The 15835-nt window shown below is 42.4% G+C and overlaps 1 protein-coding gene across 7 annotated transcripts in view; it reads left to right on the top strand.

Annotated features, from left to right (window-relative positions):
* Positions 1–4308: 4308 nt before the first annotated feature.
* The window catches only part of mkxa (mohawk homeobox a), a 28433-nt gene continuing 16906 nt past the window's right edge, over positions 4309–15835 (top strand). For 3 of the 7 annotated variants that reach the window (XR_014117207.1, XR_014117206.1, XM_035533864.2), the window contains exons 1-5: positions 4319–4659; positions 5518–5829; positions 7935–8094; positions 9773–9926; positions 11822–12151. Coding sequence is in view for 5 of the 7 variants with exons in the window: in XM_035533864.2 (XP_035389757.1) it covers positions 5621–5829; positions 7935–8094; positions 9773–9926; positions 11822–12151 (853 nt within the window). In the remaining 2 variants the exon portion in view is untranslated. Of the gene's footprint in view, positions 4660–5517; positions 5830–7934; positions 8095–9772; positions 9927–11821; positions 12152–13225; positions 15505–15835 lie in introns of those variants that run through there. The other 4 variants (XM_081697766.1, XM_081697764.1, XM_035533865.2 and 1 more) reach the window with 4 other exon arrangements.

The raw sequence follows: 15835 nt of genomic DNA, 5'->3' as shown, positions 1-15835 counted from the left end.
TCCAGCGCAGTGTTGACCCTGTTGTTATTGGTTTTAAGCGGGAAATGTGTGAAGAGAAAAGATATGGCTATAATGTGGCTACTCTGTACCCACACACTTTTCCCTGGCCTACACGTTACCCCTACCTCCCCACAACGCAACAACCTGCTCCTCCTGCCTGTCCCAAGACACCGTTTGAGGAATGGAGTGCGTATTCTCCCACTGAGTCCCATTTGAATGTGAGCATGACTGTCAGACATTCGTGAGGTAGGGGTGGGACTCTGTATATTTGTGTTTGTGCGTGCGTGCATGATTGTTCCTGAAAGCACGTCTTTCTGAAGTGGAGAGCTCCCACAGTTCCTGAGGCTAAGGGTTGAAATATTTCATAAAGAAGCTAATGACTAGTAAAAGGCTCGTCCAAATATCATAAGTGGCTTTGCCTTCCCAGAGAATGAAGTGCCATTGTTTTATTATAATGCCAGAAAGAGAGCACCGCATCAAACCATAAAAAAAAACAGTCTCACACACACCACTCACACTCACTCACACACCACTCACACACACACATCTTTCTCCCTATCTCTCTCTCCTTCAGTCTTTTCTTTCTTTCCTGCTCTCACACTCAGCCGTCAGACTCTGCTCTGTTACACAGCAAAAACTAAAAACGCAGTGTAATACGTTTGCATGTCTAGAGTTTGCTCTCTTCTTTCTCTTTCTCTCGCTCTCTCACTGCCTTTTAAAAGGTTTCATTGCCTCTAATGAATTCTGACGTTCCTATCCATAAAGTGTAAATAACTAGCTGGCCTAACAATAAATAAACAGAGAAATGAGTGGGCAAATACCACAATGTCTGGGTCTGCTTACAGACATGCCCCTTATAAAGGCCCCAGCAATATTAATACAGCTTGCATCCGTACTTACAGCCTGTGTTCATATTTATGTACTTTATGTTAAAGTTAACTCAGACTTATAACCAAATAACTCCCTGCCATCACTTGTGTATAGTATACACAATAGAGCTGCCAGTACTGATGTGTTAGTGATCCCAACTGGTTATTTGTACTGATATCAGTTTAGCAAGATGCCAAGAAAAAACTCTCTGTGCTTTTAGACCCTGGCATGCATTTGTAACGGCTGAGTGTAATTGTCTGGGATAATGCATTTTAGGGAAGCCTCTTTTTCCAAGGTCCAGTGAAAGGAAAGGTGCACTGGACTTGGGTTTGGTGTGAACGACTCTTCCATGCCTTATCATCACATCCCCAACCTGCACATGGGCAAGCGATTGCAGTTCTTACAGAAAAAGGTTTACTGTCTAGCCTGCAAAGCCCCATGGGACCTGCTAATGGCTATGTACCAAGAATCATATTATCCTTAAGGTTTTTTTTCAGGATTTCCTCATCAGGCTCTCAGCGACTGACGGTTTGGCCAGGGTGGGGGGGCAGCAGAACGTGGGAGGCCCAGGGGCGCAGGGGGAAGCATCAGATGGGAAAGATGAGTGACTGCGATCAGTTTCTTTCCCTTAGGTTTTGCATGATGCATTGATCATTACTGATTGGCCCCTGGCATTGATCGCTGTGCTTGTAGGGTTCACCAAGGATCCTTTATCTGCAGTTCTAGAGGATGTGATTGATCAGTAGAAAGTAGTTTACTGAAGCAACTGAAATGCAGACACAGCACTTCTCTTACTACTGCTCATGAAGAGAACAGATGTGGCTTTCTCTGGGTTTTTTGCCTAAAACTCAACTCTGACCGGTGAACCTGCCTAAAAGCCTGGTAATTAGAAAGGCTACCATCCCACCAGCCCTACAAACCACAAAGACAAAAACAATCTGCCCACTTCAAGGAAAGAACAAACCTGCAAAGATAACAGCATGCAGAGAGCACAGAGCCAAAGGAAACAGCACGGCATGCAAGCTTTCCAGTCACTGCTGTATTTCAGGACACTTTCCGTAAGGCAGAGCTAATGAAAGTAAGAACAGGAAACAGCACAGAAAGCCTTGATAGGCAGTTAGTTTTGCTTGCCCACTGAACAAGTCTGAAAAACGCTAATTCCATTAACTGAGCAGTTAAGTAAGTGTGGAAAATCAGGGAGCGCATATATATATATATATATATATATATATATATATATATATATATATATACTATGTATGTATGTATGTATGTATGTGTGTGTGTGTGTGTGTGTGTGTGTGTGTGTGTGTGTGTTCCAAATGTTTAAAGCAATTTTTTTAAATTGCACTGACTCACTTTTAACAATCTCTGCAATCTCTAATTTAGAGAAGTGTAACTGCACATTGGCCATCTACCCATTTATATTTCCCATGAAAAAGCCAAAGATTTTTAACCAAACAGTCTGTGGCTTTTATAAGTGGCCATAACAGTGCATCCTTCTCTAGTCCCATATAAGGGATGTGACTGGTGTGAAAATGTCGGTTTAAATAAGGGCCATATTAGAGGCTCCAGAAAAACTGTGCAGGGGCAATCAAGAAACTTTGAGATTTTAATGAGAAGAGGTGTAGACATGGCAGTAATTTCAGGAAATGAGCAGCCTTTGACCGCCCTCATAACAGCCTGTGCAAGTGTATGTGTATGCAGTAGAGAGCATGTGTTACTGCCAAGATGGGGAAAAACAATTACCTAAATTTAGCAATTTATGGCACTCTTTGAATACGGTGATGGAAATTGGCAGAATTGTGTACCTACTCACCAGTTTGCACACAAAAATGGGCTTGTGCCATGCTCACCATGCTGTATAATAAGACACACAGTTTTTGTCAAACTCTGGCATGTCCTGTAAGTGGCATTACATTTCTTTGCGCGTAAACGCTTAATTGTACGTTTATGCCGACGAGCGGCGTCCCGGCCAAAAGAGCAGAGCACTAGCGACAAACGGAACAAAAGCCCAATGAAGCCTGCTCATACGCGTCGCACTCACGATAACAAATGAGTTAGAGAAGTGCTAACACCTGATCTTATACGGATGAGAGGCGCCAAAGGAATAATGAACATGAGTTTTACACAGACACACACACACACACACAAAGAACAGAAAGGAAGGATCTTGATAACATTGGATATAAATGTGGTAGATACTGATCACTGTATAACTTTTAAAAACCATGTGCAGGCACTGGGCTCCGCTCCCCTTGCAGTCTTTTGTGTCTACAGAACCCCATTACAGTGCTTGCGACCAGCTCCCTTTCTAACTCATTTCTCTTTGTCTCCGTCAGTCTTTATTAAGCTTGCTAACACTGCCATCACCACCATCGTCTCTTCCATATTGGTCGGAGTTTATTTTTGTTCAACTTTTAGCGTTAAAGAACCGGATCACAGACTGTATAAAGAAAGTAAATTAAATGGTATAGCAGCACGTGAATACACAGCTCGATAGGACACAACACTCGTCAGCGCGCAGAGAGTGAACCTCTCACGTGCGGCCACGCGGTGTTGGCTCGCGCCTGATGGAGACGCGCGCTACTTCGTGGCGGCACCACTCTCTCTGTTTCTCGCGCTGAATTTGATTCAAAAGGAGAGTGACTAATAGGCCGGACGTTCTGGGGGGCTTCTTCGTTAAGTAGGTCAAAATAAACACAAATGAAAGCAACGGGCCAATTGCATGCAGCGTGATGAAGGCATATAAGGTTCCCTGCTCAGTCATTTACTCCCGGCCACTACCTCGTGTACAGGGTCCGGACACAACCAGCAACGCTTCTGCACTGGAGGTTGGAGGTTACCACAAGATCAATGGTTTTCTCCAACCGCTTGATCTCCAGATAAAGCATCGCATATGGTGTTGATTTAATTAATTGGATTCGATCGTTTTATTATTGTTCTTAAACTGAACTAGAGTAATAAAATTGCAGACTGTGGTTACGATTAATTAGATTTTTGGTGTTTCAGAAGATGCCGCTTTCGAAGTGTTATGTCAATAAAAGTGCGGATTTTTTGTTTGGGCTGTAGGTGTTCTTAGGTTAGTGAATGGAACAGATTTCCGTCGAACTTCAGTCTCTTCCTATTTTCTCTGTTTATCATGACAATGGTGCCTTACACACGCGTCCTAACGCTTTTTAATTCATAAACGATATGATGCGATGTGATGTGATATCATTTCCCATCACTATCAAAACACAAAGCAGTAACTAGATATGACATACACCAGAATTTCAATCACAACGTAATTTTAATCCCAAACCTCTTGGATCTCCCCATGCCACCTGTTAAATTTTATGTAAAACTGAGGTATAACGCCCGCTGGAAAAAAAAAAAAAAAAAAAAAAAAGTCCAAATACACGAAACCTTCTGGATATCCTTGTCTGTATATAGCCACCGCAATTATGCTATAGACTGCTGGAAGCGATCCAAACGCAAACCCTCACAGGGGAATACACGGTTGCGTTTGCCTGTGTCCCGGTAGCCTCCCCCTGCCGGGCCGCGAAACCGGCATAACGCATTCACTTTATGTTCACAGCCTAAGCAGTCTAGCTAGGAAACATGAGACGGGTGCCGTATTCAGATTCCCGGGTGCGCGGATGCAGCGCGCTTGAATAAAGCGCAGAGGCGAACGCGGTTCGTGTGGTTTGCACTCGGAATCTTGGTGCAGGGCATACGTGAGAGGGGTATGGGAAACTGGGAACCGGATTACACTTCATACACGGACACCGGAGGGACACTTCACAGGTAATGCCAAACTGTAGTCCGTAACGAGAATCATTTCTGCAACACATTCTGGAATGCATTTTAATTAAAAGAATCTTGAACATGTATGCTACGTTATTACATATCTTGGTATAAGTTTTTAGGAGACTAGATTGAGTTGCGCTGTACTTGTGATTGAAAGTGTGATTTGCCCAAAAGCATCTCGGGCATTTCCATATTGGCCTGCGTAAACGTGTGGTTGACTATTAGAAACTCTTTTGCCCTTTAAACTATTCATTTTTATACGGAAATAAGAAAAGAACCAATGTGATATCATTTGCGGTCTGCAGAAATGTACATTTAAAGTGAATACGTAAATAAACCAGGTTTTAGTACCCAGATAAAACTCCCGAACTCAGTTTGTTAGATCTTACATTTCTCTCAGCCAGACTGTGGATGTTCTAGGTAATGTAATTTGCCTTTTTCTAGAGTCCCTTGGGTTGGCTAATGCCCTGTCTTTTTCCCTCCGAGAGCTTAATTTCTCATTAGCGCATGATTGTTGAGCGCACACTTTACGTAAAATTGCGTACAAAATACAAGGAGCGTGACAGTGTTTATCAAATTACCTTGACCCGTGAATAACACATCTCGTCTGTGCTTGGGTTTGCACACGCTGCTTTTTGAGTAGGTTTGGTTTGGGCGCGTTGAGCGAGATCTCTTGTGAAACCTGTCAGTACAGTGAAATAAAACGCCTCACAAGTTACTCGATGGATTACATCTCGGGTAGTTAGTTTTCATATAAAAAAAAAAAAAAAAAAAAAAAAAAAAAAAAAAAAAAGATCCTTGACTGACAAGACTATGAACGACTATGAACTTCATCGACTACTTTTTGTTCCATAGGACTGTCAACGGGGCTCGGCGTAACGGCGCTATCCAATAGGACTTTTATTCCGGCCAAAGCTGTAAGCGCAGGAGAGAGAAACAAAGGACTAATTATCCAAAGATGAACACTATTGTGTTCAATAAATTGAGCAGTCAGGTTTTGTTCGAGGAGAAGGCGAATGAGGTGGAGCGCAGCAGCAGAAGTTATATAGAGGTGATCGGTGGACAGCATCCGGACATCCTCGCTGGTAGCCAAACCATCAAAGACGGTTCTGCTATCCGCCACAGGAGACCTGGGTACGTAAGAAATCCGGCGATGCCCTGTATAAGGTATGCCAGTGTGTGCATCACAACATGTAGTATAAAGTAATTCCTTAAACGAAATGGCTCAATTTTAACAGTTACATCTGTCACAGCGCAGTAAACTAGGAACGAATTGTACGTTGGGAATCGCATCATCTGTTTATTTGCTGGCAAAGCGTACAACGTGCAACAGTTGACATGTTTCCTGTTAGTTGATTTTATACCTGTTTTATAAGCAGTACGTTTCCTCTTCATCTAAAATAATCGCGAAATTATTCCGATAAGAGCATAATTTATTATAGTGAATAGATTTTAAAGTCCGACATGTTTTCAATACCATGTGCTGTTTTGGCCTAGGTCATTATTTTATGTCGTGTTGATTTAAAACTACCGCTACTATTGACCTTAAATGGCATGTTACAATGCTAAATTTACGCGCATCAGTGGTTGGAACATGTGGCTTGAATTTACAGTTGATTCGCCATCTCTTATCAAAGAAAACTATAAACCTTTATTTTAAACACGTCATAGCTGGAAATGAATGTCTATCATTTAATACAGTTGGTTATGCCCGTATTAAACCCACGGGGGTCAATTGGTATAAGTTATGTCATTATACGTCGTCGGTAGCATATTTAAAACACGTCCGGGTCTGTTTCTAATAAATAAACATTTCCTTCATCTCTGTGTGTGGTCCCGTCCATCATGAGTATTTTTGTAGGGAGGGAGTCAAAAAAAAAAAAAAACGAACCATGTCATCTTTATTTCGCTCATAACCTCCTGCATCCGTGCGGCGTATTTGGGGCGCATAGGTTCAACCACATTAAGTTATTTATATATTTAACGTGCGCTTTATTTGCGCACATCTCAGTGGTCCTTTCTAACGACTCGATACGCGGCAACACAGAATACCACCGCGATGCCCTGCGAAACACAAGAGAACCTGCGCAAAAACAAGAGAACCTGCGCAAACATCCTGCGCTGCGGGCGCGTCTGACTCTGGCTTACTGAAGCGCCGTGTGCGCCTGTAAGTGGAGCCAGTAGGATAATACGATGCCTGCGCAAGGTCTCCTCGCGGGGAATATCACTGCTAATAAAGTCAATTAATATAAATACTGAGGTGTGTGTCGCCCATACCGAGAACAGGGGAAAATGACTTTAGGTTGTTCATACAGATCTGGCTTACAAGGAAAATATTTGCAGAACATGAACCTAGGGCGGACTCGAGGTTTGAGGTAAATATGTTACGTCTGCAGTGAAACATCAGGGGAAGATAACAGGGTAATATGACGGTGCCATACTGACATCTACAGGTTCATACAATCACCTGTTTGACGCTGCAAATATCTGTGCATGGGTGTCACAACCTGTTAACTCTTTTATATTCTTAGACTACTGATTTCCGCTAAAACAAATAATAATAATAAAAACTTTACAGCAAGCGTTTTCTATTTTAGACGCGGTCTCTGTAAATGAGACTACACGTGAATACATTGCAAGCAAACCTTGCACGCACCGAAAGTTCCGAGGGATCTATTAAGAAACCCGGCGTGGGCGTTAAATTGAATGGTATTATTTGGTTAATTGCAAAGCTTTCGTGCTTTGCGGCAGGAACAGCGAAGCAAAGGAAACACTGAAGCAATGAGTCTACTGTGTCCCACAGTGGCCTGGAGGAGTTAATTACAGCACAAACGTGGCGGCAAAATTACACTCTCTACAAAATACTTTTTCACAAGCCGTGACTCCAAATTGTTGTTACACACGGACATCGTTTTCTCACACTGAAACCTGGATCCAAGTGTCACAGTCCTAGACAATGTCAGTGATAAATTAAATGCACTTTTTGGAGAAATCATGACTCCCTTTATGTAGATTACATGAATATGCGCAACAAACAGGATCAATTAAATACATTTATACATAATTCAGCTTTTTTTTTTTCTCTGAGTAGTTATGATTTTTGTTTTGTTTTGTTTTTTTTCTTAAAATCAGTGTTCAGGAAAATTGAAAAGAAGACTTTTCCATGATGCAGTGGTATTTTAAAGATCCTTTTGCTTCGCTTTAATTCTCGTTTAAAAACCTGCTTCGGTCCAATGGGTATGCAGGTGATGGATCGTTGTCCTGTCTCCCAGGTCACGCCAGAGCAGTGGCAAGGTGAGACACAAACGCCAGGCTCTCCAGGACATGGCCAGACCACTGAAGCAGTGGCTGTACAAACACCGGGACAACCCATATCCAACCAAAACGGAGAAAATCCTGCTCGCACTCGGCTCCCAAATGACTCTTGTGCAGGTGAGAGTGCAGTTCTTTATGGAACAGCACACTGCCAAATGTTATTAAACTGGTACAAGATTTTTGTTTAAATGTATGTATTTATCTTTTAACTCATCTTATTTTCACCTCATATCTGATATAACTTTTGTTGTTGTTTTTGTTTTTGTTTTTGTATGCCTACACAGTATAGTTCTTTGGGCCAATTTATCTTGAAATGTTTACTTTGGAACCATTTGATGCTTTTTTGTTGTATAAGAGCTCTCTACATTGACTATTATTAGTTAAGTACCTTCCGTAGGCCCCCACCCATACACACATACACACACACGCATGCACATTTAACAGAGCCTTTTTTTTAAAACACACTCATAAAGCTGTAATAAATAGTTATTTATATCAATGAAAACTTTGTTTACTCTGCTATTATAATATGACATAGGATTTAAGGACATACACAAATGCACACAGTCAAAGAGAGCAGAAAGAGACATATAACATTTGTTTATTATCTGTTTTGATTGGTAGATGGTCACACAACTGCTTTTTACCTTGACTTCTGTTCTCAGTGCACATAAATACAGATTCAGCATCAGAGTACTTACATGCAGGTCCTGTAATCGCTCTTAGAGATGCAGCATGCATCACCAGAGATTACCGAACATGATAGTTGCATATTAACAGTCACTCAGACCAATAGTTATGAGAAACCATCAACATTTTCAACAGGCTTCCATATTCAGTTTAAATGTACATATCTTCTGAGCTCTTGGGCTTCTAGAAACTTTCAATGGCATACCAAATGCAGCCCAGCCTTATAGTGCCTCGTTTGTTTTCTCTATAGGCTGCTGGCTTCTGTCTCCCCTATTAGAACTGAAGGCCATGCAGGGATATGTATGGCAGTTGGACTTTCTCTGAGCAGAACAGGATCTCTAAATAAAGCCAAGATCAGAAAGTTCAGGGTCCAGCCGGACTAAGTGCTTTAGCATGAAGAAGTGCACCAAGCACAGAGACTGTCATAAGCCACTTGAAGTCTATTGGGCATGAAAAGTTATTCTAGTATAACATCTAATGGTCTCTGGTCCCTGTGAAATGGAGAAGGCTGGGTCAAATGGCACTTTTATTGCATAAAGACAGACAGAGTGTGGACAAAGAGCAGTATTATTAGACATGGGATGGTAGAGGCCAGGGTAAACACCCAGGTTGTTGGCGTCTCAGTTGGAGAAGCGTTAATGGAATGTTTCACTTGCGACATCTTCCGGGAGCTTCACGTGTGCTAAATGTTACCCAATATATTTCTAAATGGTCATGACCAGTGGCTCACAAATAAAGCAGCGTGGGGTCATTCGTATGTGTGTGTGTGTGTGTGTTTTCGTGTATGTGTGCGCGTGTGTGTATCTGTAAGTTCTCACCTGTGAACAGAGAGATGAATGGAGAAGGTGAAGAAAGAAAAGATTATGGCATTTTTGTAATTAGAAAAAAAGGATTTTGTAAAACTTCATCTATGTTTTTACTAAAACTGGAAGTTTCATCAGATCTGCATGTTTTCCTTTCTCACCCTCATGAGTAAATAGAGAAATAAATGAAAACTACTCATGTTTTCATTTGTTGATCTTTTTTTGCCCAATGTGATTTTCGTTAATATAAAATAAACAATTTAAACCGTAATTCCCCCCCCCCCCCCCCCCCCCCAATTCAGGTGTCTAACTGGTTTGCGAATGCACGGCGGAGGTTGAAGAACACGGTCCGGCAGCCAGACCTGAGCTGGGCTCTCAGGATTAAACTCTACAACAAATATGTTCAGGGCAATGCGGAGAGACTCAGCATCAGCAGTGATGATTCCTGCTCAGAAGGTGTGACACAGACACACACACACACACACAAAAACAAACAAACACGCACATGCAATTACAGTACATGACATGCACACAGATTTGTATGAATAGATTGACCCATATACATCCATGGACATACAAACTCATATGAACACATGCATGCACGCACCACCATTCCCAAATCTGTTCCAGCATATTTATTGTAAATATTGAACTAAACCCTGTCATTCACTGCACACTTGTAAACGGAGTAGAAGTAAGTATTGGATTTCAACAAAACATTGTGACATTTATGATATAGCAAAGAGCCTACATGACCTTATCATGAATGTAGCTAAGAAATAAAGGACAGAATAACCTAAACATGCATGTTTTACTGTCAAGTGTCTGTAGCACATGGGGCATTTTAGTGTCATAAATCAGGGTAAAAGCATGCTGAGTGTATCGTTTGTGTGTGGTTGTGTGTAAGATGAATGAACAGACGCACAAGCTTACAGACAGTTACACACTGTGATTAACATGCCGCAATGAGGCTTCAGAACTCTAACCACACACGCACATGCACACATGCCTACTCACACATGCGTGCACACACAAACAAACCCTCCTTCTCTCTCACACATTCTGTCTCTCACACACACTAATTAAAAAGCCAGTCAGCAGAAGTGCAAAAAGCTAATTACAGGCTGTTAAGGACAGTGTTTTTATGCCCATATTTCAGACAAACACACACAAGCCATGCACATAGTGTCCAGCTGGTGGCTGTGCGTCTCATCTTGCATGTCCCATTTCTTTTGCTATATCTTTTCTAACCATCTGCAGAAGACTTGTTCAAGACAAGATGTGTGTGTGTGTGTGTGTGTGTGTGTGTGTGTGTGTAAGAGAGAGAGAGAGAGAGAGAGAGAGAGAGAGAAAGAACATCTCTTTAACTTTGCTCCCAAACCCCTCCTACCCCAACTCTAACCTCCTCCGTTTCTGGGATTAAGGCTCATCTTAGTGTGCATGGAAACTGTCTGAGGGGAAAAAAAGTGTCCAATATTACATTAGCATTTTACCAACTATGAGAATAGAGACAAACTTACACCAAAAGAGTTTGATTCAGTTGAAATTAACATTGGTTCCTCAACAGCTGAACTGAGCACACACTTGTCACTCTGATGCAGTGACAGAACCGTAGTACTGAAGGCTTAACTTAGTAGTTATGCACCTATTCCTCTCTCCATAGAAATGCTGAGCTTGTGTGCTGTTCACTGAAACCGAGTCAGAGAAATGCTGAGGTTGTGTGCTCATGACGGTATTTGTGTTGGGCTGGTCCAGTACGAGCTGGTTGTCGAGGGATATATGCACCAAACACCAACATGTCCCTCAGCATCTATCTGCTGTTGGAGTGCATCAGAGGCAGGTTGGGTGCACCAGGTTGACCCAGGCAGGATGACGTCACACAGTGGCTATAATTAAGCCACCAGGGACCCAACACGGACGTGATCTGCACTTGGACCCGCGCCTTGATCCAGCCGTTCGGGATGACCACAGTCCTTCAGTATCTAACCTGTGTGCCTCTGCTTCTCTTAAGGGGTGGCCTGGCTCACCTTTCAATAAGGCATAATGCGATCCAGATGTTTGAATTCACAGGAGAGGTGTTGGGCTGCTTAAGGGGAGGTGTGTGTGCTGTGGAAGGGCCGTTCTGACTGAAGTAGCTGAAGCTGGGGGGAGGTGTGTGCGCTGTGGAAGAGCCAGGCTGACTGAAGCAGTAGAAGCTGGGAGGTAGCTGAAGCTGGCTTTCTATTGGAAAGTGCAGGGTGCCAAGGGAAGGCATCTACAGATACAGAGCACCAAGAGATTCTCTTACTCTCTCCCTCTCTCTGTGTGCGTGTGGGCGTACGTGTTTACCTATCTCTTCCCTATTACTTCAGATGGTGACCCTGCTGCCCGGGCCCAGACAGGCGAGTTCAGCAAGCCTATGTATCAGAGTGTTATCAAAAAAGAAGGTAGCGGCATGGGGACGGGTCTTCGGGCAGGCACAGATCCCTCATTGGCTGAGGACTATGTGTCTCCACCTAAGTACAAAAGCAGTCTTCTCCACCGTTACCTGAACGACTCTCTTCGTCATGTCATGGTGGCCAACGGTGTGATGGACACGCGGAAGAGGAACCACTCCGGCTCCTTCAGCTCCAATGAATATGACGAAGACCTCCTGTCCCCGTCTTCCTCCGAAACGGAGGCCAACTTCGTCTACCGTGCAGGTAGGAAGCCATAGCAATTGTTTTATTTTGTGACAAGGCCCTCATGTCTTTCTCTTGCACTGCCTGTCTGAGTGGGACTGAGTGGAGTGTGGACGCCGCGTTTCCGTGTGACACTTCAGGGGCGGGCTGCTAGAGTTGAGCACGTCACTCCACGTCACTCTGCTGCTGAAGAGTTCTGTCACCTCACGTTTCTGAGTCTCTTCTCCTCTCTCTCTTCCTCACACACGTGCAGCTTTGGTTGTTTCAGCTGCTTACTTCATCCTGTTGGAAATGATCACATTTCTACATTCACAAAGGCATAAAATCATATATATATATATATATATATATATATATATATATATATATATATATATATAGTGAACCATGTAGTATAGGAATCACACACACACACACACACACACACACACAAATGCCATGAATCAATGATTTACACAATTTTTAGTCAGTGAAAGTGTGTGAACAATATATCATTTCTTCCTGTCTCACTTTTCCAGTGAGTGGTAATATCTGTTTTCCATACACTTGGGCCTTCTCCTGCTGGCCTGGGAGTTCAAGGGTGCGGCGCAGTACTTTAGCTGCTCCTAGGATTTTGCTCTTCTGGACCGAATATGATGATGTCATTTCTGGGATTTGTTGGAGCCACTCCTCCATCTTAGGTGTCACAGGCCCAAGTGATTCATGATTGAATGATTCATTGATTCATGGAATTTGTACTTTGATATGAAGAACAATATTTCATAAAGGTTTGATAAATAGTTATGAATCTAAATAGTTATGAATTTTAAAAATATTGTAGGTCAGTAGTTCTGTGGTTGTGAGAATGTGTGGTCTTTTTGTAATTGTTTGTTAAAAATGTAAGGTTATGCATGTTCATATTTTGTGTCGCTGAGATGTAAAACTCACACTAACACTAAACACTGTTTTCCATAGTTTAAGCTTCAGCCAACTGACAATCTCACACACCTGAATCTTTCATCAGTTAACCAGTGTCTCATTCTCTCGCTATCCCTTCTTTTTCTCATCTCTTTCTTTGTCTGTCTCTCATCCTCCTCTCCATTTCCCCCTCTCTAGTCAGAGGTGTGGGCCCATAGACACAACAAGGTCTTGAGTTACACGTCTTCACACCAGCCACTGTGAACCCGTAGTATGAGCCAAAGATGGTCCTCAAGGACAGAGGAGGCACACGTGCCGCTGAGTTCACGTGCAGTCTTTTCTTAGCATTTTCTAAATATACTCTATGTGTGAGTTAATGGGTGGTTGGAGCTGTATATGTGACAGCGGTTTCTGTATGTTGTTAAGTGTTTTTTCATAGTACTGCTGTGATAGTACTGATTGTGTGTGTGTGTGTGTGTGTGTGTGTGTGTGTGTGTGTGTGTGTGTGTGTGTGTGTGTGTGTGTGTGCGTGTGTGTGTGTGCGTGTGTGTGTTTGAGGACAATGAGTCAGTGTCTTTTGTAACTTGGCTAGAGGAAATTTCCCTTATGCTCTGAATGACAAGCCAGAGTTTAATCCATTTTCTCCTTCTTTCAAATGGCTCTCTTATTCAGTGTCTCTTACACACAGCCAGTGTCTACCTAGATACTGATGTGTGTGTACGACATTCTAGAGCATCTGTCAAATGCTGTAAGTGTTCACGTCAGACTGTCTAATACACATGGCTCTTTTTCTCAGTACATTTTGGACATTTTGGACAGAACTGGTCAGAGCTCATTTGATGATTATTTGCTCACAGGATTCAAATCATTTAAACTTCATGAATATATATTCTTTGTTTTGTAGGTGAAACGTAAACTTATGCTGTGTATTTTATGCTTATTGAAACAGGTATTACATTTATCTGTATATTAATCTATATTTTAGATATCAATAGAGTTCTAAATGCATTCAGCAAAATGCATCTAGGCAATAAAACATACTTGTTTTTAATAAATTAACTAGCTAATAACAATGTCAATATTATTGAAATTCATCTGCCTATTAGGTACAAAGCATACAGAAGTGTTTAATCAAATTATGCTATAAAGAATATAATGAATATTCCCTTGAAATTACACCTCTTGTAATTACGAGTCACCTGTGTGCCTTCAGTTGAACTCTGTGATTGTCCTATCCTAAACCCACAGGTGTGTGGGTTGACCCGGCGTTTAGTGGATGTCCTAGAGAAGAGGAGTAGATGGTGCCACAGTGGGTGTGAGGTGCACTGTGGCCTTCTGGGTAGAAATGCGAGGTGCACTGTGGCCTTCTGCGTGGAAATGTGAGGTGCACTGTGGCCTTCTGGGTAGAAAGCTGCTGGGTGGATTGCTTGTAGACTCTTTGAGGTGGAGCTGCGTGGTCCCATCCGCACCAGAACACTGAGTCTTTGTTCAGATGCAGCGGCGAGCCGATAATAACGTTTGTACGGCGCTGCTCACACTGAGGTGTTCTCAGCGCTGCACCTGCGGGGAGTCTCAGTAGGTTTCATTTTGCTGGTTTTCTTCTTTTTTTTAATTATTTTTTTTATTTTATTTTTTTTTGTAAAATGTGGTTTGCATTATCTTGGGCCAGAAAAAAAGAATGCACTCTCCTCCAAGATGAAGTTCTGATCGCTGCTGTTGTTAACACGGTCAGAGCTTTGAAACTCTGGTCAGAGCTTTGAAACTCTGACTGCAATATTCGCTAGGTCACCTCCTGAGGCACATGGATGGGACAGAGGCGAAGCAAAGAAAAACAGATACTTTGATACACCTATTTATCTAACGACTATTTATCTGGCAGGCTTTTAGTAGAATAGTGTCTCTGTGGTAGTTATGATACGTGCATGGGGATTCTCGAAGCTCAGTCAAGTAGTATTAATAATGGTGAGTATATGATACATGAGAATATGATACATGAAAAGTTTTCTCCAGCAACAGCTAACATTACCAAACACCTGCTGGACCCTCACAGCCAGCAAGGGATGAGCCGGAAAAAAACCGTAATAATAATAAAAAGGTTAAATTTACCAATCAATCCTGTTTTTGAAGGAGACAGATGGCTTCAGCTTCAAGGGGCTTGCATCGTTTCCTTTAAAGATATCATTTCTCTCTTTCTCGCTCTCTCTCTCTCTTGCTGTCTGTCTCTCTCTTTTTCTGTCTCTCCTACCTCACTTTTCATTGTGACTACATTCCTGAGTATTTTCATATAGCAGGCATTCCTTCACTTTCAGACTATTACAGCAAGAGGCTGAAATTTCAGACCTGAACTGTGAGGTTTTTTTACAGCTTGCCCTCTCTCTCTCTCTCTCTCTCTCTCTCTCTCTCTCTCTCTCTCTCTCTCTCTCTCTCTCTCTCTCTCTCTCTCTCTCTCTCTCTCTCTCTCTCTCTCTCTCTCTCTCTCTGACTCTACACTGAGTAATCTGCCCAGTCTCTCTCTCTCTCTCTCTCTCTCTGACTCTACACTGAGTCATCTGCCCTGTCTTGCTGTATCTCTGCAATGAGTCAGCTCAGAGCACATTTGCTCCAGGTCTCATAGCCCCAGCATCTCTGGCTATAAGTAACTCTACTGGTTAAATATATTTTACTGTGACAATTTCTGAAGTTCAGGGACACCCTGTAGATTATACGTGTTTTCTTAACTAACTAGAGGCCGCACACCTCCGAAAAGTGACAAGGCCATTGGTGTGGAGAAAAACGAAAAACTCAAAAACAAAATAAATTGAAAGGAAA

The sequence above is a fragment of the Electrophorus electricus genome, chromosome 15, assembly GCF_041902795.1.
Source record: "Electrophorus electricus isolate QZ-2024a chromosome 15, ASM4190279v1, whole genome shotgun sequence".
Taxonomy (NCBI): domain Eukaryota; kingdom Metazoa; phylum Chordata; class Actinopteri; order Gymnotiformes; family Gymnotidae; genus Electrophorus; species Electrophorus electricus.
The sequence above is the reverse complement of the archived record's forward strand: the minus strand, read 5'-3'. Positions and strand labels throughout refer to the sequence as shown.